Below are 25,219 nucleotides of genomic sequence, written 5' to 3' on the forward strand. Positions count from 1 at the left end.
AAAAAGAAATACAAATGTGAAAGCAGAAGCAGACTATTGGAGGAGAGTGGAATAAGGATGGATGATGAGTAGGTAGATATTATCAAGGTATAGTTATCTGTATGTTTAAAAATATTGCAAAGAAACCCATTATTTTATACACATATTTTTAAAAAATTAAAGAGAGCTGGGTGTAGTGGTGCACACTTTTAATCCCATTACTTAGAAGGCAGAGGCAGGGAGATCTGTGTGTTTGAGACCAGTCTGGTGTACAGAGTGAGTTCCAGGACAGCCAGGGTTACATGGGGAAACTCTGTTTCAAAAGGCAAACAGCAGCAAAAACAACAAGTTTTGAAGAGGTCTATGCAATACATGACCCCACCTGACAGCTAAAACAAGAGCATGACTGCGCACTGGACTTGACTGACCCTGGGAGTCACCGTGCAGGCAGGAGATAGCACTGCCCAGACTGCCGGGAACCAATGGCCTTAGTCTAGCACATGTTCTCAACCTGTGGGTCCAGACCCCTTTGGGGATTGAAGACTCTTTCACAGGAGTCGCCTAAGACCATTAGAAATCATAAATATATGGGGCTGGAGAGATGGCTCAGCAGTTAATAGCACTAACTGCTCTTCCAGAGGATCCAGGTTCGATTCCCAGCAGCCACACGGCAGCTCACAACTGTCTGTAGTCCCAAGATCCAACACCCTCACACAGACGTACATACAGGCAAAAACATCAAAAAAAAAAAAAAAAAAAAAAAAAAAAAAGAAAAGAAAGAAAGAAAGAAAGAAAACAACGGTATTTACATTATAATGCATAACAATAGCAAAATTACAGTTATAAATTAGCAATAAAAATGATTTTGTGGTTGGGGGTCACCACTCCATGAGGAACTGTATTAAAGGGTCGCAGCATGAGGAAGGGTGGGAACCACTGCTCTAGAGGAACTCTCATACATGGATGTGCTAATACTCCCCCAGAAACAGTCAGCAGGGTATTCGAACACTTGTACATGCGCTTTCTCTTGGACCAGCTCTAACTGGACGGTGTGTAAACCAGAGTATTTGCTCTCATACTTCTCACCCAGTCACTGCAGACATGCTAACATCTCACTCCCTTTCTGGGCTTTTCCCCTAGGCACACCCTAGAAGTGACCAAGAACCATCAGCACTTACTACTGCTCTGTGCCAGGAAACTGTGCATTTCATGTGCTCTATACCATTTACTCCTCAAACCACATGAGGGAGAGACTATCACTTACAAATGAAGTTAAGGCACAGAGAGGTCAAGACACTTTCCCAAGGCCACACAGCTTCTTGGTCGCAGTGCTGTGATTCAAACAATGGTCTAAAGAAGCATGGTGTCCACAGCTGCCTTCCAAACAATGGTCAATGACAAGTTCAGCAATGCCATAATACTGTCTGCTAATACATTCTCCTTTCAGTCTACAATTTGGTAGAAGTCCATCATCCTTTGTCTTAGACTGTTACTGGGTTAACATGATCTGAAATCCAGAATTTTCCAGTATTAGAGAAATAATAGTCTTGCCCTGATGGGCTGTGGGCAGCACCTGACTCAAACCCTCAGTAGTGACAAGGACGCAGCAGTGTCTTCCGCACCCAAGACAAAGCCATTTAACACTCACACGCAGGTCCCTTTTTTTTTTTTTTTTTTTTTTTGGATTAAACTTAGAAGAAATGTGTTTCTTGGAAGTTTTATTGCTTTGTTTACTTCAGACAAGAGCAAATGGACCCTGGACCCAACCCAGGCAGTAACCAGGTCGTTCACAAACTTTCTATGCTCAAGTCACTGTTTTCATTCTTGAATGGTATCAGATCTTCCAAAAGGCTTCCAGTGACCAAGCAATCTTGGGCCCACTACAAGCTACACAGCAATTCTGGGAACTGCTCTAAAAGCCACACCAGCCAGTATGGCACAGAGCCGCTGCTAATGGTGCAGCAGGGGCATCAGAGCCAGTCCTGCCCAGGAGCGGACGGCAGGAGCCAAGAGCTACACCCTCCTGGTTTCAAAGTGGCCCCAGGATCTGCCAAGGAGAGCAGAGCCGAAGGGTGCACAGGGCCTGGTCTGCATGGACACTGGAGGTAACAGACACAGACCCTGCCCTTACCAGTTCCATGGGAATGCATCCTGCCCCAAGACCAGTCACCGAAAAAGGCTCAAACACCAGCCTTGCCCTTGTCACCTCCTTTGCTAGGGTGACGGCTGACACCACTGCCTTTCCATAACATATAAAGCTAACAGACAGAAAACCACACAGTAATTGCATAGTACCTCTTCTGCGTGGTCACAACAACTGTAGTCTTTGCAGACACTAATGTTTGGGAACTTTTAGGCTTTTTCCAAGAAAATGGCTCACGCACAGCTATTAATGCCTCTTCACCACTCACGACATTCACTTCAAGATGTCGCCCAATAAGAAAGTTGGAGAAACACAGCAGAAGGAGCTCCTTGCAACGGCCAGGGTTTCTTGAAAAAGAAAAAAAAAATTTAGTCTTAGTTATGAATGAGGCAGATTCAATCTGATTTCCCTTTCAGTATTTAAGGAAGTTGTAAAGCTTTAAGTATCAGCCAAGCTGACTTCTTAGTAATTTTTTTTAAAACAGGAAAGTTTACTTTATAAAGCAAGAAATATAGTATTTTCCAAGTGTGATGGTTAATCCCAAGTGTCAGTGTGGTTAAGGTCTATAACCACTATGGAGATAGCCCTCTGGGTATGCCTATAGACACTATTCTTGGTTAGATGAACTGAGGTAGGAAAACTTGCTGACTGTGTCTCCATTTCCTGGGATGAGATTGTGAAGCAGATAAAAAGGAGAAGCAAGCTGAGCACAAGCCTTACTGCTCTGTTTTGTGCATGCAAGGTTCTTCTGCCACGATGGACTGGAACCCTGAACTGTGAACCAAAACAAACCATATTTCCCTTAAGTTGCTTTCATTGGGGCATTTTTTTAATCATAGCAACAGGAAAAGTAGGTAACATAGAAGAAAATTGGTACTGAGAAGTGGGCCAATGCTGTGATAAATGTGTGACTCCTAGGCCTTCAGAAATTTTTGTGGCTGGAATGTGGAAGATTTTGATACTTAGGGCTAGAAAATCCCTAGCATGCTGGAAGCAGGACTTAATGGGCCATTCAGGTGGGAAGGAAGACAAAAATGCAGAGAAAAACATGGAGGCTTGGTTGATGAGATTTCAAAGTGGATCAAAGACTCTCCATCAGGAAGTGGGCTAGAGGCCGTTTATGTGATATTATGGCTAAGAATCTGTCTTTATTCTGCCTCTACCCTGAGAACTTGAGTAAAACTGATTTTAAAGATAATAGACTTATTTATTCATTAAGCAGAGAAGTCTTCAAATAGGACAGCATTCGGGCTGACGCTGCCGAAAGCTCCTTCCTGCTACTATGGAGACATACTTTATTGTTTTGTTGGAGACAGGGTTTCTCTGTGTAGCTCTGGCTATCCTGGAACTCACTCTGTAGACCAGGCTGGCCTCAAACTCAGAGATCTGCCTGCCTCTGACTCCCGAGTGCTGGGATCAAAGGCCTGTGCTACCACACCCTGCTAGATTATAACTTAGAACTGTGAGCCAAAATGAACCATTTATTTCCTAAGTTGTTGATTTTTCCAGGTATTTTATTATGGCAACAGGTAAAGTAACTAATACATCAAGATAAATTCAGGTGCTTAAAACAGAACTTTCTGTAATTCTGAAATTTAACAGGGAAAATATTTTCAGTATTCCCAAATTCAAGACTTCTAACTGTGTGACTAAAATGGCACCGTTCTTACTTGATTGCTCATTTCCAGCTGTGACTCTAACAAGGTTATGCTGTGCATACTAACCTCTGCTTATAACTATAGCTTTCTCAACCTAATTACTTCTGTTATGCCATGGCTAAAACTCAGCTGTCTCATTTACATGGGTGACTCACCTACAATCTGATGGGTTTGAAGCAAGATCATCAGATCAGAAAGATTTAAATGACTGTCAATGGGAAGGAAGCCTGGACCCAAATGTCAACCTTGGTGACTACATGCTTTTGAGCAGCCAGAATGGCAGTGGGGCATGAGGAGGGAGAACAGGAAAGGAGAGCTGAGTGAAAGGCTGGGGAATGCTATCTGGTTAGGGCCCAACCAGATGAAGATGCACAATGGAGGTAGGACTTCCAGTCTAGTCTGTGCGCCCCTTTCCTTCCACCTCTTGCTCACTATAATGTCTTGACAAGATGCCCAGAGGACAAGAAGAGGGGTGTAGATGGACTGAGATCTTGGGGACACCAGGACACAGTGAAAATGAGCTCAAGATGGCTACCATCAGAAGGGCTCAAAAGCAGTAGAAGAGAGCTTGCATCTAAATGGGTCATGAACACTACTTTCTTTGTAAAGATGGAGTCAGGTTGTCTGCTGAAGAGGAGTGTGGGTCCTATTCTGGGTGGACATTTTCTGGATCAATACTTGTCTTTGTGATTTGGTTCCATCAGAGACAGGAATGAACGCTTTAAAAATATACAACATATCCAGGTAGTAGTGGTACACGCCTTTAATCTTAGCACTAGGGGGTAAGAGGCAGGCAGATCTCCGAGTTCAAGAGCCTGGTCTACAGAGTGAGTTCCAGGACAGGCTACACAGAGAAACCCTGTCTCAAAGGGGAAAAAATTATATAAGCATCACAGATGACCCATGGGAGAAACATGTAACAGTACCCCACAGGAAGCTCTTCCTAGCCCCAAGCACATACTTGGCATCACATGTAACCACAATGCAAGTTTTCTCCCCCGGAGGAATGAGGCCCCCAGGTTCAGGCTCCTGTTTCTTTGATGTGTTTCCTTTTTCTCTGCTTTCTTCTTCACAAGCACAGTCATCTGGGAAATGACATTTAAACCAACAATTAGTGGGGGAAGGTAACTTATTCCTAACAATGTTGGAAATCAATGTGTACACACACATACACATACAACCCCAACTTTTGTAGGTGGCTAACAGAACAGGGAAGCAGGGGAGGATGATGTACCTACAGGACCAGCCAGGACTAGGGAAAGGTCTCTGGCCCTGGCCATCTCCTAGCTGAGGACTGCCTGTATCCTAAAGCACATGCTGGTCTGTGTCAAGCTGTTTCTGTCCTTCTCCCAGCCCCAAGACTGCAGGAGCACAAGTATCCAAATTAAAAAGAGTTCAGGCACCAAGTGTTGCCAGGTCCTAGGGCAGACTCTCTAACTCACTGGCCACAAGGCCAGCTCAGTTCCTGGACCTTATGGAGCAGCAGCTGCACCATATACCTGGAGAGATTTCTGTGTTGCTCAGGTGGCTCTCTGGCGTCTCATCAGTTTTGTTTTCTCTGTGATGATTCAATAAATTAACATTTTCACCCTCAGGAACAGAAACAGCAGCCTCCCCTGAGCAGGCCTGGCCTCTGCCCTGTGCCTCAAATCTAAACTGTTGCATTTTATCCCAGCCAGCCAGTCTGCAACTGATGAGGTCCTGAGAAATCTTTCCTTTATTCCTGGAAAAAAGAAAAAAGGCCATGGACTGTGTCAGGTCTTCAGAGCTCCTACATCACAGTCAACTAAACCCACACAATTCAACGTAGTGAGGAATGCCTTCAAATATCTTTACAATGTTAAGTTTGAAGGACATTTTAGAGCAAAATTTGTGGAAGGGTGATATAGTCTTGTTATGCACACCAGCCTTGAACTTGCAGTAATTCTCCTGCCTCTGCCTCCCCATTTGCTGGTGTTATAAGCATGAGTCACCATACTGGCTTGAGGTGAAATTTCATTTTAATATTCATTAATTCACCCAATCATTCATTCATCCAATACGTGGGTGTGCACGTGTCTCAGGGTGTGCTTGTAGAGGCTGGAGAGTAACTCAGGGAATCAGTTCTCTGCTTCTTCCTTCATTTAGGTTTGGAAGGCTGAATTTAGGTTTCCCGGTCTGCATAGCAAAGGCCTGTGCCCAGTGAGGCAACAACTCTTCAGCCCAAGGGCTGAGACTGTTTACAGGGAAAAATAAACAGGCACCATACAGTTGTTTCTACAGAATATCTTCAAGTCAGAGTTTAAAAGCAACTTGTACGGCCCCTTTACCTGAAACTCCAGGGCGTACTTACTCTATCCAGATCACCATTGCCTTGCTTTCTCCTTCCTTCAATGTTCCAAAACTGGTCATTCTTGTAACTTCAATACCACCTTTGTTTTTCAGTAAGAGGGCTCCATAGGGCTCCTGGGGGGCCTCACCAAGAGTGGCAGCATCTCTGAAGAAAACACTAGTGTCAAGGTGCTGAGACCTCCCTGCAGCGCTGCTGACCTTCCCCACCTTCCTCCCACCTCCCTAGAGACCAACTGCCTGATAACATGATACAGAGGCCAGCCAGGTATTCTAAAGTCCCACAATTTCTCCAGTCACCTCACAAAAGAGCATCACAAATCCCCCAAAGGCTAAAGGCAAGGAGTGAAACAGGTAGCATCTGACCTACTTCCACAGAACTCACAGTGCTGAGATTCCTGCTCTCCACTGCCTCCAAGACTACAAAGGATGGACATTGGAGGGAGGAGGCACACACAGGGCCTTGCAGTCAGAGATTTCCTGAACTTGTATTTGGAGTATTATTTTCTTTGCTTTTAAGTACAGTTAAGGGCTGTATGACTGTATTTCCTTTATAGTGGACTGCATACTTAACACCGGTCTTGTAAGTTTAAGATGGAGATGAAAATTCCCACTGCCTAAATGTTTCATTCTTTTCTATACTTGTATTTGTCTAAATGTACAATAGCACTATGTTACAACAGCCTGCAGTATTTGGCATGGTAGCATAACATGTAGCCTATAGCAATAGGCTTATATAATTGATATATGCACAATCACTAAGTTGCCTGACCAAGTAATACATTTCTCAGAACATATATCCATTATTAAACAGTATCTGGCTCTATGTGAAAACAATTCAAGGGGAAGTTCCATTCTTCAGAAAATAAGAAACTTCTTTCTCTCAAAAAGGAGTCCTTTGCTTCTTTATGTCCACATGCTTTGTGACTCAAGCATGGGAATGGGCATTATGTCCTGGCTCCTTAGCCCCAGCAGCTTCCACTCCATGATCATGATAGAATGGGCATGCCATAGAGCAGAAACAATTTCAAGAATTCATGGTGGCTGGACATGTGGTTCAGCATGAATTGTAGTACTCAGGGAGCTAAGACAGAAGGATTGCTAGTTATAGACCTGCCTGGGTGACATAACAAGCCCTTACTACAAAACTAAACTAAACATAACACAATGACAACAACATAATGTATGGCCTTAGGAGAAGAATTGGGGCAACGTATGAAGTGAAGGAGATATGTCCTTCAAGTGGCTATGACAACCATGGAGTCAGTGAGACCCACTGGTCATACATGGGCGTTGTCCCCAACCCCATGGAGAAGAATATCAGAGTATGGAGACCGAGTCACAGACACAGAACTGAGGCCCATCAAGACATGAAGGTGGGCTCCCAGTCAGTAAACCAGACGACTGCCTTATTCTGTACTCCAGGGCTCTACAGATGAATATGCTGACAGAAGTTGAGAGCCATGTTTTGCTTCTTCTTCCAGAAGGTAAGCAGGGTCCCATGAATAAGAGAACTGGGCTCCAAGTAGACAAAGACAGTATCTTCCAGCAGGAAGAAGATGTGGCATCAGTCCACCCTCCACACTCCATCAGACAACTGCTGCCCATCGGCTTATGTGGGGCAGAGCTGTCTCATCAGACACCAGGATAGGTGCTAGATGTGGGGCAGAAAGGAGAAAAAGCACTTTCCTACTCAGACCTGGCATTTTATTGAGGAGATGAGACAGTGAGTAGAATAATGAAAGACAACTAAGGAGCTCACAAGTGGTAATTGCTAAGGGCAACAGAAGACAAGGAAGCCCAGCAGGCAGAGGTACAGCTGCCACACACAAAGCAGAAATGGGGAACACACCGCCGCAAATAAAGCACAAACAAAAAACCTAGACACAGGATTTCCAGTCACTGTAAGAACCTACTACATCAGGCAATGGTGGCACACATCTTTAATTCCAGCACTCGGGAAGCAGAGGCAGGTGGATCTCTGTTGAGTTCCAGGCCAGCCTGGTCTACAGAGCAAGATCCAGGACAGGCTCCAAAACTACACAGAGAAACCCTGTCTTGAAAACAAACAAAAAAGGTAATAACAACAAAAGAACCTACTACATTTTTTATATATGTATATATATATACATATATGTATATATATGTATATATATAACACATACACACACATATATATAATTTTTTATTTTCTATGTGCTGTGGGATGTCTTTCTGAATGCTGTGAATATGTGTTGCTCTGATTGGTTGATAAATAACACTGTATTGGCCTAAGGCAAGGCAGCTTAGAGGCAAACAGGAAATTCAAGCAGATAGACAGGAAGAAGAAGAGAGAGAAGAGATGCCAGCTGCTGCCAGGAAAAGCAAGATGTAAAAATACTGGTAAGCCATGGCCACATGACAACTTACAGATTAATAGAAATGGGTTAAAGCCGGGCGGTGGTGGCGCACGCCTTTAATCCCAGCACTCGGGAGGCAGAAGCAGGCGGATCTCTGTGAGTTCGAGGCCAGCCTGGGCTACCAAGTGAGCTCCAGGAAAGGCGCAAAGCTACACAGAGAAACCCTGTCTCGAAAAACCAAAAAAAAAAAAAAAAAAAAAAAAAAAAAAAAAAAAAAAAAAAAAAAGAAAAAAAGAAATGGGTTAAATTATAGGAGCTAGCTAGTGAGAAGCCTGAGCCATTAGGCCATACAGTTTGTTGTGTTTACTTGTCTGAGCGGCTTTGAGATGGGCGGGACACAGGAAAACTTCTGACTATATCTACATGTATGAGTGTTTTGCCTGTGTGACTGTATGTGCATTACATGTGTGCCAGGTGCTCAGGGAAGTCAGAGGAAGATATCAGATTCCCTGGGACTGGAGTTACAGATAGTTGTGATCTGCCATAGGGTGCTGAGTCCTCTGCAAAAACAAGTGCTTTTAATTACTGAGCCAACTCTCAATATATATATTTAATAATGAAAGGACAACAGACACAAAACAAAAAAATGATGTTAGACATGCTGGTACATACCTTTAGTTCCAGAAGTTGAGAGGCAAAGGCAGGCAGATCTTTTTGAGTTCAAGGCCAGCTTGGTCTATACAGGAAGTTACAGGCCAACTAGGGTCATATAGTGAGACACTGTCTAAAACTAACAAACAAGTAAACAACAATGAACTTCATATAAAAATTGGGCTAGAGGCCAGGCAGTGGTGGTGCACACCTTTAATCCCAGCACTCGGGAGGCAGAGGCATGCGGATCTCTGAGTTCGAGGCCCGCCTGGGCTACAAGGAAAGGTGCAAAGCTACACTGAAAAACCCTGTCTCCAAAAACAAAACAAAACAAAAGGTTGGGCTAGAGATGTAGCTCAGTGGGTAGAGTGCCTACTTAGTATGCACAAAGCTCTGGATTCAATCCCTAGAACTGCACAAACAGTATGAGTGCATATACCTCTCAATTCCAGGTTTTAGGAGATAGAGGCAAGAGTATCATTCAAGGCCATCCTCAGCTACATAGTAAGTTTGAGGCTGCCTTAAGATGAGACCCTGTCAAAGAAAATAGGATAACAGAAAATAAAGAATAAATAAAATTATAAAATGACAACCACTACTATGATTTGAATATGATTTGTCCCTTACAAAACTCATGCTGAAATTTAATCTCTACTATGAAGAGGTGGGATGCTGCCCCTCCCCAAACAAAACAAAGCAAAGAAACAAAGAGGTGGGACCAGACAGCACTTTTGAGGGCTGAGTAGGGCTCTGTCCTCATGAACAGATTAAACCCATATGTTTAATGGAGTAATGGGTTATCTCCAGTGGGTCTGCTATATAAACCAATTTGATTAGGGTTCTATTAACATGTGATACTTCATGCTACCTCAGGACTCTGCTGTCCAGAAGGCCATTTCTGGATTTGGGGGTATAGCTCAGTGGGTAGAGCATTTTTTCCAGCACACACAAGGTCCTGGCATCAATCCTTAGCACTGAGGCTGGATGTAGAGAGCCCCATCATTAGATGCAGCCCTTGATTGTGGACCCAAGCAGTGGGCCCAAATAAACCTCATTCTCTTGTACCTTACCCAGTCTATGGTAATGTGTTATCAGCAACAGAAAATGGATGAAGACAATCACTACCAAAAGAGTAAGGATTAAGGAACTCTTGGGGCTGAGCATAGTGGGACATACCTAAAAGGAGGCAGAGCTAGGTAGATCTCTGTGAGTTTAAGACCAGGCTGATATACATAGAGAATTCCAGGACATCTAGAGCTACATAATAAAGAGACCCTGTTTAAAAAGCAAACAAAAAGAGACCCTTGGAATTCTATCATCACTCAACCACAAAGACAGAGGACTCTTCTTAACCAGCAGTAAATTCAGGGCCTGGAATTTCAACTATTCTGGCTTAATAAAGTACAGTCATGCATGCTAAAAACAGGAATACGTTCTGAGAAATGGGTTGTTAGGTGATTTTATGCTTATGTCAATATCATACTATACTTGCAAAGACCTAAGCAGGCCACAATGTCACTATGTGATACAATCATTGAGAAAAATTTTAAATCTACCTTTCTCTCTCTCTCTCTCTCTCTCTCTCTCTCTCTCTCTCTCTCTCTCTCTCTCTCTCTCGTGTGTGTGTGTGTGTGTGTGTGTGTGTGTGTGTGTGTGTGTGTAATGCTATGGATCACATGGAAGTCAGAGGACAACTTGTGGAGTCAGTTCTCTCCTAGTATGCTAGTTCTAGGGATTGAACTCAGGCTGTAAAGCCTTGGCAACAAGTACTTTTAACTGCTGAGCCATCTTGTCAGCCTGGTGGTATGACCTTATGGGAAAAGCATCATGTAAGCAGTCATGAATGACTGAAATGTTAGGCAGTATTTGACTACAACTCTTATAAATACACTTAAAATTGGCCTTTTTATTTCCAAAGAAGAATAGTTTGGGTACCACCTCTTCACGGGGGTCATGCACAGTGCTCTCCAGATGTAGCATGACTGGCTGCTCTCCACCACCACAGCATTGACAATGTCGTGTCTCCTTGGTGTGTACCCTTCCGGTAGCTTCAGGGAATTCAGGCTGAAGAAGATGCTGTCCTCTATCACCCCATTCCTCCCACACAGGCTGGAAATGCAAACCTGCAAGTGCAGTGCTGGATATTGCTTCAAAGTGTATATGGACAAGGGACAGTTCTCAACCCTGGCTTCTCTGACTCTGACTAACCCCGTCTGGCCTTGTGAAGCCAGTAAAGTCCAGTACAACACAGATGCACAAGAGCCTAAGAGCTTTCAGGCTAACAAAGAGGTATGTAGTGGTAGCTGACATCTTTCCCCAACTGCTCTGTTATGGTCCAGTTCATGCATCCACCTCACCCCAGTGCAAACTCGATGTTTCCACAACCCATGCCATTCCCTAAACCATCAGCTGACAAGGAAGCTCAAGACCCACAATTCCTCATGTATATGCTTTGTCCTAGAACACCTTTAACCCACCCAGGTGCAGGCTGTAAGTCAGACTTTAAGCACACAAGCATGCTGCTGCCTCTACTTCCCTTTTAAAAAAATATTTACTTTCTGTGCACGGGTGCTTTGCCTGAATGTCTTTGCACCACGTGTATGCAGGGCCCTTGGGACACTAAAAGAGGGCATGCATTAGATCCCTTGGAACTGGAGTTCACAGACAGTTGTGAGCCATCATGTAGGTGCTAGGCATCAAGCCTAGGTCCTCTGGAAGAACAGCCAGTGCTCTTAACCACTGAGCCATCTCTCCAGCCCCACTTCTACTTCTTTAATGAAACACACACTAGGATTGAGTTTTATCTACAAGAATCATCAAGGAGAATCCCTGGGCAGCTGTAGCAGAAACTCAGGAACCACTCACTCGTCAGCACATTACCTTGTCCACACGCTTGTACCGCAGTGGCTTCACTGAGATTGCCTCGCTGCTCCATGTCCCTGGCCTGATCCAGTACTCAGCCTCTACCCAGTCTCCCTTGCATGGGTGGAAACCTGAACAGCCAAAGAGAAAACTTCAATAACATTCAAATGTGCAGTGTACTCTGAGGTTATGGCACATTGAAATAATATCTGGTCCATCTTTCCTCATTTCTCTGTCATGATCCAATTCATGTATCCACCTAACCCTGAAGCAATGCATGCTCTCACATTAGTTAAATGGAGCAGAGTTTTGGGTATCAACCATCCTCCAGCCTCTAAGACAGTGGTTCTCAACCTTCCTAATGCTGTGACCCTTTAACACAGTTCCTCATGTTGTGGTGACCCCAACCATAAAATCATCTCATTGCTACTTCATAACTGTAATTTTGCTACTGTTATGAATCATAATGTAAATATCTGATATGTGACCCTGTAGGGTCACAACCCACAGGTTGAGAATTGCTGCTCTAAGAGAGCAAAGAACCCAGTATGGTCACTCTCAAGTCAAGCCTGTCATCTCAGATCCCCACCCCATTAAATCTACTCTCTATATTTTGGCATATCAAAATATTTTTAACCAGGTGTGGAGGTACACACCTTAAGTTCCAGCACTCAGAAGGCAGAGGCAGGTATAGCTATGAGTTCAAGGACAGCCAGGGCTACACAGTGAGACCCTGTCTCAAAAGACAAAACAAAACAACAACAATAAAAAACAAATCCAGAATAAAACCCCAAAGAACCTGGGCTGGGAAGACCGCACACACATGATGACCTGAGTTAAAATCCCAGAATCACATAAACTCTAGGTGTGGTGGTACATATATGTAATTGCAGTGCTGGAGGAGTGGAGACAGTCAGATCCCTGCAACTCACTGGCCAGCTATTCTAGCCAAATGGTGAGTCTGGGCTGAATTGTCTCAAAAAAAAAAAAAAAAAGTGAACAGCAACCAAGGAAGGGCCCCGATGACCTCCCCATGCACCATACATACATCATACTCGAGAGCATGTGCACTTGTGTTCATGCACATGTGTGCACACACAGACATGCCCAACCAAATTAGTCTGTTTTTAATTGTACTGTGTTAGTGTAGTGTGGGAGCACATTTTCAGGTTTCCTAGTGGCTTTACCCAGCAGGTCTGTATAGAGAGGATGACTGGACCACGGGCCTGAGTGCAGGTGTCTGAGATGGTCTGCACTTGGCTGTGCTGGGGGGAGGTCTTCTGCTCCACCCCTTGGTGTTTCTATAAATGCCCTTGGGCAGAGACAGTCAAGGCCCGTTGGAATAGGTTCCAGGTCCTCTTGAGGCTATCCTGTATTTTCTATCTGTTAATCTCAACACTCTAAATCCTTCTATCTAATACTTCCTGCTGCTCCCACCTAAAAGCACTCTGGGGAAATGTGGGGGTGGTGGGTAGCCCCCTCCCAGAAGTGTAGCACTTTTCTTGTTATGATAACAAGCTGCCTGACAAGAGTAATTTAAGGAAGGAGGTTCACTGTCACTCAGTTTGAGAGCACAGTCCACAAAGACAAAGAGGGTGTGGTGGAAGAGCAGCCCTAACAGTGGCAAGACCACAAGGCAGCTGTCACACTGTACCCACTCAGGGTCAGAGAAGATGAAGACTGGTGGGGCCCAGTCCACAGAGTGAATGCTGTCCACATGGAAGGTGGGTCTTCCCTCCTTGGTTAGATCTCTCCACAGATCATGCCCAGAGGTATTTCCTGTGTGGTGCTAAATCCAGTCAAGTGGATAGTAAATATTAACCACTACAAGTATATCTGTTGTCAACTTGACACCCAAAATCATAACATTCCACCTCTGACCCTCAAAGGCACACAGTATCTCATAATACAAAATACACCCATTCCAATTTCAAAAGTCCCTAAAGTGTCAAAACTCCTTAAAACCAACCAGAGAATCTACTAACATTCAGGCAAACTTGTAAATGTGAGTCTCTGTAATAACAACAAACAAAAATCAAGTTACATACTTCTAATATACAATGGACACAGTATACATCCTATTTCAAAAGAAAGAAATGGAGGCATAGAAAAGAAAGATTGGCCGGGCGGTGGTGGCGCACGCCTTTAATCCCAGCACTCGGGAAGCAGAGGCAGGCGGATCTCTGTGAGTTCGAGGCCAGCCTGGGCTACCAAGTGAGTTCCAGGAAAGGCGCAAAGCTACACAGAGAAACCCTGTCTCGAAAAACCAAAAAAAAAAAAAAGAAAAGAAAAGAAAAGAAAGATTGAACCAAAGCAAGACTGAAACCCATTAAGGCAAATGTTAACTCCCAAAGTTCTATGTCTACCCCCGGGGCTTTACAACGGACTAATTTGGGGCTCCAATAGCCTTGGTATCTTGCCCATTTAGTTCTGCTGCCTACAGAGCTTGGACCAGCTCTACTCTATGCCTGAAGCTTTCTTTGTTGGACATTTTGGGGTCTCCATTATGGATTTAGTCTTCACTCTCACCAATTCACGCCATTTCTCAGGGCCTTCTTCCAGGAAATCCAAACCTGCCACACACTGGCCTCAAGGGCTTTCTGGAACTTTGGTGCAAACCTCAGTAATAGTCCATGCTTGCATTTTGCATGACTGAAAAACCAGCACCGTAAGGACGGCATTGTCAAGTTCTGTTTCCAGTTTAAGATGCAGTTTGGCTCCTTTCCACCATAGCTAAAGTGGCTGAGTCCGGGGAAACACTTCCATAGGCAAATTCTGGGAAGCACAGAACCTGTGTGGCATTCTCAGTTCCATACTCTGCTTTTTACCTATGTTAGGTGAACTTTTGCCATCAGGACCTTTCTAGTGTCCCAGTGACAAGTTTTAAAGCTGCCAGTATTTTTAAGAGTTCAGCTGCTTTCTTGGCATTTGCCTCATCTGCAACTTCAACCACACTCACACTGATTCTTCTGCTCAACCTCACTTTAAATCTAAGAGTAGTAAACAGTAACCATGCCACAGCTGAATACTGTACTGTCTTAAAATGTTCTCCACCAAACAACTTAGTCCACTGCGTTTGAATTTAGTCTTACTCAAGTTTTGAGGACATGGGCAGGAACGTTCCAAATCTGCTGGAACGTAACACAGATAGCTTGTAGTCAAATTCCCAGTACAGTCCTTTCTGAAATCTCATGAGCTGAGACTTCATGTTCCATTCCAGTCTTCCATATTCCCACCAGAATGGTCCATAACTCTGTATAGCATTCTCAGGCTTCTCTAGCCTAAAGTTCCAAACTCTTCCACCCTTCTCCTGCAAACAACTTCCAAAGGCCTATGAACCTTAGGGTCAGGTTTCTCAAAGCAATAGTCCTGCTTCTCAGTACAATTTTCTGTTATTAGTTATTTACCTTATTGCTGTGACAAAATGCTTAAGAAAACCAACTTACAAGGAAAGTTTTTTTGGGGCCACAGTTTGAAGGAAGAAGGGATTGAGAGCAACCCTAGTGGTGGTGGCTAGAATGTGAGGTGGCTGCTCACACCATGTCGTCCACTCTGAGGAAGCAAAGAGAAGAGAATGCTGGTCCTTCTTCCCTGTCTATTCAGCCTGGGACCCCAGCCTACATAATAGAGCTGCCCACATTCAGAGTGTGTTTTCCTCTCTGCCCAGTGGTGTGCCCCTTAGATGACTTTAAGTTCAGCCAACTTGACAGTAAATATTAGCCATCCCAGTTAGAATGCATGACCTTAAAAACTGCTATGTGAGTTGCTAGCTTGAGCTCCATAAATAAGTGTCAAATGGCCCAGGCATGGTGGTACATACCTTAATCTTACCATTTGGGAGGCAGGGGAAGGCAGATCTTTATGAGTTCAAGGCCAGCCTGGTCTACATAGTGAGTTCTAGGTCAGCCAAGGCTATATAGTGAGATACTGCCTCAAAAAAATGTTGTTAGCCAGCTTTTGTGCATGCCTGTGGTGGACTCTTGCTGAGCTCCTGGCCTGGTTCCAGAGACTAGCACCTAGCCCTAATCCTTCCTTTGTTTAACCACACCTTTTGTTTCTCTTAACACCCTATGTGAATCTTGTTTGAGAGTCAAGGATCAGAGAGTCCCCCAAGGATCAAAAGCCTATGCAAAACTTGGTTCAGGAAACCCGGAAGACCGTGGTACCTGATAAACAAAGTAATTTGTACTAGGCATTTGGTCTCTGGGAGTTCCTTTTAGATTGCTTTGAAAGTACGGAAATTAACTGGCTAAACTGTAAATAGAGAGTTAATAAAAATGCCCTAGGTGAAGGGAAAGCGCTTCAGTCCTTCAAGGCTGGACCTCCCTGCAGCCATGAAAGGCTGGATTCATTCTTAAGATGCCTCTGAGTCTTCATTCCATGGACCCCAGTGAATTCACACACCGGTGCTATGACCACACAGTTACACATGCCTTTAACCCCAGCAGAGGTCAGCAGACCTCTGTGAGTTCTAGGCTAGCCTGGTCTACAGAGTGAGTTCCAGGACAGACTCCAAAGCTACACAGAGAAACTCTCTCTCAAAACAAAACAAAAAAGAAAGAAAAAAATGTTAAGTTAATTTGTCTTGGAATTAGGGCCAAATTTCTAAATTGATCCTTAATATAATTTCGTACTTGTGTATTTATGGAAAGCAGCATCCCCATCATTGGTGATTAAACTATCAAAAGACTGATCAAAAGTATTTAATTTTAACACCTCTTCTCAGATGTGTAATGGCACAGACAAACTCTGGCCGCCCAGAGTCATGGGTTCAGAGCATGGCTTCACCATTTTGAGCAACAGGCAAAGTGCATTGCCAGCTCTCTCCTTGCCACCCTCTGCTAATGCTTTCCTCAAGCACCAGGAACAGGACTGTAAGGTCCACAACATCAGGCTGGAAAAGCGAAGAGCAGGCAGACATGGGAAAGCTTTGGAAACTATCTGCCTTGGTAGGACAAATGTCTCTGTCTTTGGGGTAGGGTCTGGAAGGCAGGGGTAGGAGGAGAGGGAGCATACATAAGTGCAGTGTTTAACTTTAAACATTTTATTACTATTATTATTGTTATTATTATAGGTTTTTGAGACAGGGTTTCTCTATGTAGTCCTAGATATTCTGGAACTTACTATGTAGAGCAGGCTGGTTTTGAACTCACAAAGAGTTAAATCGTGACATCCCCCACCACCACAATCCAAAGTCCACCCAGCATTCAAGAACTCCTGTGTGAGGTCAACACCTGGCAGCCATTTCTAAACATGACTCTTTAAATAATACATGTATAGTGGACTCAAACTTAATCCATAAAAATTACTAAACGACAGAAAACTTAATTTTAAATATGAAACAGAAATCCATCTAGCTACCTTCACATACACTCTCCAGAGAGAAATATGTGGTCTGGTTGATGTAACCAGCACCTTCCAACATGGAAGTCACACAGCCAATCAGCACTCTGGGGCTGGAGTCTGATAACCCTTTGCAAGAGTTTTTGCTATCATCTTCCCATTTATCAGAGACAGCTTCCACCTGTAAAACAAACGAGTGACTCTTTACATCATTATAAGGGAGAATAAGAAAAAGATCAAGATCCAGTATGGATCAGTGTCTGGTAAAATTTGCTTCCTGATTCACAGAAATGCCACCTGAAGGTTTTTGTTTAGAGTTAAAATAAACAAACACCCAGATTAAGCTGGATGTGGTAGTGCATGGCTTTAAATCCAGCACTCAGGATGCAGAGGCAGGTGAGATCTCTATTAGAGGCCAGTCTGGTCTATGTAGTGAGTGTAGTGAGTTCCAGGTCAACCAAGTCTACACAGTGATACCATCTCAAAACAAAACAAAAAAAACAACCAATCTTTTTGGCTTTTAGGGGTGTGTGTGTGTGTGTGTGTGTGTGTGTGTGTGTGTGTATACACCCATGCAATTTCCCATGGAAGGCAGAAGACTATCTGATTGGTTAGAGTTGGAGTAGCATTGTAAGCCAGCTGATTTGGGTGCTGGACCCAAATTAGGGTTCCCTACAGGAGCAACAAGCACCCTTAATTGCTGAGCCATCTCTCTAGCTCCTGGAAGGATTTTTAAGGATCTGTCTTGTCCTTCATAAGGGCATAAATTCTACTCATGAGCTCTTATTAGCCAATCACTCCTTAAAAGCCTCACCTGTAATTCCAACCACCACAGGAGTCAGAATTTAACACACTTTTAGAGACAGAGCTGTATAGCAATCTCTTCTGAATAAATATACAAATATTCAAGAAAACATTAGTAAACTGAATATAACGGCATATTACAAGGAATATACACCACGAACAAATGGGGCTTGTCTCAGAATGCAGAAGTGGTTAAACATTTAAAATTCAGTTAACATACCACATTGATAGGATGAAGAAAAAATTACGTGACTGTTTCCACTGATGCATAAAAATCATTTGATAAAATTCAAACTTTCTGGGATATGGAAGAAAGAAAGGATGGACGGAATGTAACATGGCCAAAGCATATGGCATATTGTATAAAAATGCAGTTAAGAGCACTGACTGATCTTTCAGAGGAGCCAGGTTCAATTCCCAGCACCTACAAAGCAACTAATAACCATCTATAACTCCAGTTCCAGGGGATCTGATGCCTTCTTCTGGTCTCTTTATGCACTGCGCACACGAGGTACACAGACATTCATGCAGACAAAACACCCATATACACACATTTTAAAAAACACTCAAAAATTTGAATGTCTTTATGAAAATTATCACTATGCAACAAACAGATGCCACACTAATTTTATATTAAAATTTTCCAGGCTGGGCATAGTGGCATACAACTTTAATCCTAGCATTTAGGAGGCAGAATCAGGCAGATCTTTTTGAGTGTGAGGCCAGCCTGGTCTACATACCAAGATCCAGGACAGCCAGAGTTAGATTCTGTCTCAAAACAAACAAAAACCCCCAACAATCCTTCATAATACAAACAACAAAGTAGGAATGAAAAGGAAAAATTTCCAGCATAATGAAGACTAAAAGTGAAAAATACACAGTTAACGTCAACCCAATGCTAAAGATGAAAAGCTTCCCTCTGTAATCCAGAAACGGCCAAGGTGGAAAGCTTTCCTCTGTAAATCTGGAAACGGGCAAGGGCGCCCACTTGTCTCACTTCTATTCAACACTGTATTGAAAGTCCTTACCAAAACAATCAGGTAAGAAAAAGAAACTAAAGGCATTCAAATTAAAAAATAATCAAAATTATCTTTGTTCACAGATGGCTGGATCCTGCATGTACAAATTCCTAAAGATTTCACATTTTAAAAAAGTCCTCAAATGGTTAAAGTTAATAACTGAATTTGGCAAGGTATCAGGCACACAATTTGTTTTGTTTCTATGTTCTTGCAATAAAGAATACAAAAAAAATTTAAGCTTCAAAAAGAAGCTGGGCAAGGTAGTACATACCTTAACTCCAGCATCTAGATGGCTAAGGCAGAAGATTGTGAACTCAAAGCTAGCTTAGGCTATATACTTAGGAATTAACAGTCAAGGAGACAAATTAAACTGAAAAACTTAAACATGTAACTATATAAAATGAAACCATGTAACAAAGTCAACAATGATTTTGAGAGCTGGAGCAATAGCTTAGGAGTTGAGCTTAGTTCCCACAGTGCTATCATGAGGTCCAGAGAGTTCAGATCCTAACATTCATGTAAACAAGCTGATACAATGTTATTAATTTGATCATTTAATCTATCAGTCCTACCTCCAAGAATTTATACTACCAAAGACCCATTCTTATATAAAAAAGGAAATTGCCTAATAAAAGCCACTGATCATCTGTGCTAGTGATTTGTTATTATTGTTTTGTCTCTGTTTTTTGAGACAGGGTCTCACCAGGAAGCCTTGGCTGGCCTGAAACTCACTATGTAGATCAGGTCAGTCAAGAAATCACAGAGATCTGCCTGCCTCTACTTTCCAAGTGCTAGGATTACCAATCTTTATAATTTTAAACAATGTTTTTAAAACACTAGAGAAAAATTTTAAAAACCATTGAAGAGTATATGTCCTAGCATAAATTTATAGGAAAACTTTACTTTCTGAATTACATATTTCTATGTCTCAATTTGCAATTCCCATCACTTGTTTTTTAAAACAGAAATCACTATAAAGAACAAAAGCTCTCCCTCATAGGCACACTTCCCATGCCCTCTTCGGCTAGGCCATGCCTGAGAGGCTAACAAATGTGGTGACTCAGGGTCAAGAGTGACTATTCCTTGCAAACTAAGACTTACCCTGATTGCTTTCAGTCCATTTGACACTTTGTTTTCTTCAACAACTGCAATAACTTCCTGTCCAACATTCAGAAGCACTTTGCTAGTCACAACATCGTTGGAAAAGTAGATCAAATCATCAATCATGCCATAATCACTGCAATATCTTGTCACAACACCCTGCACAGTCTTCAATCTGATATCACCTGGGACAAATGAGCAAAGAGGTTATATTAATAACAAAAGATAATCCCAGGGCAGAGAGAATGGTTCAGTGGCTTAGAGTGCTTGCTGTTCTTCCAGAGGACGGAAGTTCAGTTCCTAGCACCCACAGGGGGTGGGGGGTCATAACCATCTGTAGCCTCCTGAGGATCTGTTACCTTCTTCTGTAGATACCACATACATACAGGGAGTGCTCGCGCTCTCGCGCTCTCTCTCTCTCTCTCTCTCTCTCTCTCTCTCTCTCTCTCTTAAAAAAAAAGTCAAATGCTACTACAATTAAACTCTACAGAGAAAGGCAAAGTACAAGCATTCATAGGGACAGGAACTTAACTGCATCTGAGAACTGAGAAGCTGACCCTGAGTTATGTTTGGGAGTGATTTTGAAACAGAATCCTAGGTTCTGAGAGGCACAGGTAGTGACCATGGTGGGGAGAAGCTTTGACTCCAAAGCCAGACTTGCTTGCCTGGCTTCACCCTAGCTCTTCAACCATGTGTAACCCTGAGCATGGTCCTTAACCATTACACATGTCAGTTACCACCTATAAAATGACATCAGTAGCTATCACTATACAACAGCTGTTGGAGATTAAATAACAGAATCTATATACCATGTGCAGACTTCTGAGTGGCTGGCACAAGAAGCTAGGGTGCCCTGTACATTATCATTATGGACATCTTGGGAGTTCTAGACATGTACTATTTGTTACCATCTTATCACCATCATAGCTACAGCCGTAAGAGACTAAGGTTTCAAACACAACACTGAAGGCATAGGAAAGCACATCCTACTTCAAGGGAAGTACAGAAACTTGGCCATTCAGTGACCTATCATGAACTGGAGCTGCAGCCACCATCTTTGAGTCCTTGCTACACCTTTTCTGTGACCTCTCACTGGTAAAATTTCCAGCACCCACATCACATGACACTTGTGGAGGCAGCACACTGTGAAACTGAGGCACAAGCTGTTTCTAAAAGCCACAGTGGTTCTCGTCCTTCCTAACGCTGAGACCCTTTAATACAGTTCCTCATGTTTTGGTGAGCGCCCCCAACCATAAAATTATTTCCATTGCTACTTCGTAATTGTCATTTTGCTGCTGTTTTGAACCATAATGTAAATAACTGATATGCAACGTCTAACGGGGTCATGACCCACAGGTCGAGACCCACTGCTTTGGGAGGATGACATTATTTCCCCAAGTCACAATTTGCCCATAGCACATCTACTATACACAGAAGCCCTTTATTATGCTGTGCTCAACAACTCCATTTTTAAAAGTGTTATTTCTAGCTTCTCTTATAGGAAATTTCACTCTTTTAGAGGATGGAGAAAGCAAATGGGAGCCACGAGTCTGAGTTCCCAAACCAAACAAGAGAGAAAGGCACAGTTATCTCCAGCAAGCATGTATCTGGGCACCTGGGAGGGTAACCAGAATCCAAGGGGAATGATTTCATCGCTTTTCGAAAAAACAGCATGAGGTGGTGGGATTAAGGTTTCCAGACCTCTGAGAGGTCAGTGGAGGCAGACACCAGGCAGAAACGTGCAGAGACATCTGGACACTTTGTGTGGCATAAAATCATGCACAGTGAAGGCGAGGGAGTACGAGGAAGCCAATGGCACCGACCGACCCAAGAGTAACAAGGCACACGTGCAAAGAGCTTCTCCGAGAAAATGATGACTAAGAAAGAGACAACTCATTTGCGTTTGTCAAAGAAGTGAGGGCCGCCGGGGCCCGATGGCGCACACCTTTATGAATCCAGCACTCGGGAGGCTGAGGCAGGCGCATCTTTCTTGGTGAGTTCGAGGCCGGCCTGGGGTCCACAGCGTGAGTTCCAGAACGGCCAGGGCTGTTACACAGAGAAACTCCGTCCCGAAAACCCAAACCCAACCAACCAACCAAACCAACCAAGAAGCGAGCGCCAAGCTTACACCTCTGAAGTCCTGTTCTCGAACCACACGGGACGATGGTGGCGCTCATGGGAGAAAAGAACCCTAACGCGACCCTAAGGGTCACAGCCCGCCCCACCTCCCAGGCCTGCCCGAGGGCTTCCTGCTGAGCGCCCCTGGAGCCCTTACCTTCCGACAGCTCCTGCCTGGGTGTCCCGACCTCCTCCTCAGGGATGTCCTCCCTCCTCCAGAAGAAGGACACCAGCTTGGCCGCGAGGCGCAGCATGGCAGCCGCTCCGCTTCCACCTCGGCCCCAGGAGCCTGCCCGCCACGGCCCCGTCCCATTGGCCACTACGCACGCGCCGGCCCGCAGAACTCAGCCAATAGGGTTGCTGCGTCTGCGCCTGCGCCTGCCCATCACAGGACTCAGCCAATAGGATCCTTGCCCATGCCGTGAGCCACGACCGTTAGCCGCGCGAGTTTGGCGGTTAGCACGTGGAGGAGCCCAAGATTCCTCGTGGCGGCGACGAGCAGCCTGACATGCGCAGTGTCCTGGCGGGGGGGGGGCGGGGGGGGCGGGGGCGGGGCTTCATGCCGGATGGGCATAGCCTGAAGCTGGGGCGGGCGTTTCTGCTCCATCCACTTAAGACGAGGCTAGGCGCATGGTGGCGCATGTCTTTAATCTCAGCACTCGGGAAGCAGAGGCAGGCGGATCTCTCTGAGTTCGAGGCCAGCCTGGTCTACAGAGCGAGTTCAAGACAGCTAGAACTGTTAACACAGAGGAACTTTGTCTTGAAAAACCAAAAACAAAAAAAAAAAAAAAAAAAAGGAAAAAAGAAGAATTTCACCACCAAGTGTGACCTTAGGCGTGGTTTTGTAGAAATTCTCTATCAGGTCCGGGATGACCCCTTCTAATCCAATTTTCCTAAGAGTTTTACTTTTTTGAGCGCGGGGGTGGGGAGAAGAGGATGTTATATACCTAGCTTGTCTATGAACTCACGATGTAGCTAAGGATGCTTTGAACTCCGGATTCTCCTGTCTCGATCTCCCAAGTCCAGAGTTTACAGGCCTGTGCTACCACACTGTTTTATGTTGTGTTAGGGATCTGCAGCCCGGATACTTGGCAAATATCCCTTCAACTGAGCTACATCCCCAGCCTGTGAAATGGTTTTGTTTTGTTTTTTGTTTTTTAAGAAAGTATTTTTAAATTACAAAATTCTCTTTAAATTTTGGTTAAGTAGCATCCTGAAAAAATTGAGTTGCAATTTCACTTTTTTTCTTGTGGTTTTCTTGACTCAAATAGGATTTTTTATTTTGCTGTTGCTTTTTTTTTGTTGTTTTTGTTTTTGTTTTTTTCCAGGCATGTTGTCAATATATGACTATTTAGAGAGTTTCTGCTACTGATCTAATTTAACTTGGTCCTAGATAGTCAAATCTGGGTGACTTCTGTTTTTAAAATGTATCAGGGTATGGTGGCCCACACCTTTAATCCCAGTACTTGGGAGGAAGAGGCAGGCAGACTTCTGTGAATTCCAGGCCAATCTGGTTTACATAGTTAGTTCTAGGCCTGTCAGGGCTACATAGTGAGACCCTGTCTCCAAACAAAATGAAAGGCAAACCTTATCAAGAGTTTCCCCACTGTTATTAGTATCCTGAGTCTCCTTTCTTCTACGTAACTTAAACAAGATGTCTTTTGTTGTATTAGTTGGGGGTCTGATTTAGTTCTAGATTAGATTTTTTTTTAATACATCCAATCTGTCAGTTTTATTTACACCCTTCTTGAGAGATGGGAGAGAGCAATTATTCCTTAAACATTTAGGGAGCCCATCATAAAGGCTTCCTCTTGGGTGTGTTGCTGGGAATATATTGGAACATGAAAAAGGACCTGAGAATTTATAGGGTCGGAGTCATCTTCAGAGATGAGGGCTGAATCTCCCCCCCCCCCACCACCACCACCCAGTCAGGCTTCCTATCATGGTATATGGTAGGAATTCCTTTCAGGACTATCTGTGGACGCTACCAGCCTGAGCTGCTGGTAGCCCAGATTAGTCTCTTCCACAAAGACGCTCTGAGGACATTGTATCTGTCTATACATCATATCTAAAAGAAAATACGATGTTGCTCCAAGACCTTTCTCCGTAGGGTCACCGTACTGATAGCAAATGGGGTGGATTGGCTCTTCCGTGTCTCTCTGGAATTTGATCCCTTCTCATTATCTTGGGTCACACCTCCTCCCCATCCCCCAGCCATTCTCCACATCCAGCATCAGATGTCACCTTGCCCAAGTTCACCTCAGGGTTAAAGTCAAGTGGCTCCCATGTCCACAGATGTCTTGTACCTGGGTGGCCTCTGCATTCTATTTCCCAGAATCCTCGACTCACCCCGCTCCAGCCATGATCCTGCCTGCTTCAGGGCCTTGACACCTCCCAGACCTCTCTGGCTTTTCTGCCTACCGTGTGCCTTTAGTTCCATCCACTCTCACCCTGAAGTCTATTCATTCTCACAGGGAGAAAGTCAACTGTGTTGCCATATGACACAGAAAAACCGTGGCCTTGGAGATATTCAGTGGGCAGAGGCAGGAAGGGCAGTTGTTTGAGGACTGTACTGAAAAACAGTACTTGCTCTAGAAACTGGTACAACATAGTCATGAAGACATACTTCCAAGTCACTGTGAGTTGGGAGTTGACAGAGCTCAAGGATCGCCCACCCTCTCTCTTTCAAAGCAGCTTGTTTGCATTTCTTAGTAGACAACACTTTTGAAAGTCACTCAAGTGATGAAATTTGCTCAACAGTTTTCCCCAAAAGAAAACACAGAAGAGTTCAATCCAGTTGGACCCATTCCCATGAACTCTACTGATTTTAAAACTCAGTAAACTTGGGAGGTTTCTCAACCCATTTGAAAGAAG

At 43.9% G+C, this 25,219-nt stretch overlaps 1 protein-coding gene across 2 annotated transcripts in view; it reads right to left on the bottom strand.

The window, feature by feature from the left end:
• Window positions 1–22,648, bottom strand: part of Mov10l1 (Mov10 like RISC complex RNA helicase 1) — a 73,388-nt gene extending 50,740 nt beyond the window's left edge. For both annotated transcript variants that reach the window (XM_037197455.1, XM_037197454.1), the window contains exons 1-9: window positions 22,503–22,648; window positions 20,228–20,412; window positions 17,322–17,484; window positions 11,979–12,091; window positions 11,037–11,221; window positions 6,113–6,256; window positions 5,280–5,503; window positions 4,742–4,865; window positions 2,275–2,469 (exon numbers count right to left, since the gene is read on the bottom strand). In XM_037197455.1, the coding sequence (XP_037053350.1) occupies window positions 2,275–2,469; window positions 4,742–4,865; window positions 5,280–5,503; window positions 6,113–6,256; window positions 11,037–11,221; window positions 11,979–12,091; window positions 17,322–17,484; window positions 20,228–20,412; window positions 22,503–22,599 (1,430 nt within the window). In that variant the 5' untranslated portion in view covers window positions 22,600–22,648. The remainder of the gene's footprint in view (window positions 1–2,274; window positions 2,470–4,741; window positions 4,866–5,279; window positions 5,504–6,112; window positions 6,257–11,036; window positions 11,222–11,978; window positions 12,092–17,321; window positions 17,485–20,227; window positions 20,413–22,502) is intronic.
• Between the last annotated feature and the right edge of the window lie 2,571 nt (window positions 22,649–25,219).

This window comes from Peromyscus leucopus, chromosome 20 (genome assembly GCF_004664715.2).
Source record: "Peromyscus leucopus breed LL Stock chromosome 20, UCI_PerLeu_2.1, whole genome shotgun sequence".
NCBI classification, from domain to species: Eukaryota; Metazoa; Chordata; class Mammalia; order Rodentia; family Cricetidae; genus Peromyscus; species Peromyscus leucopus.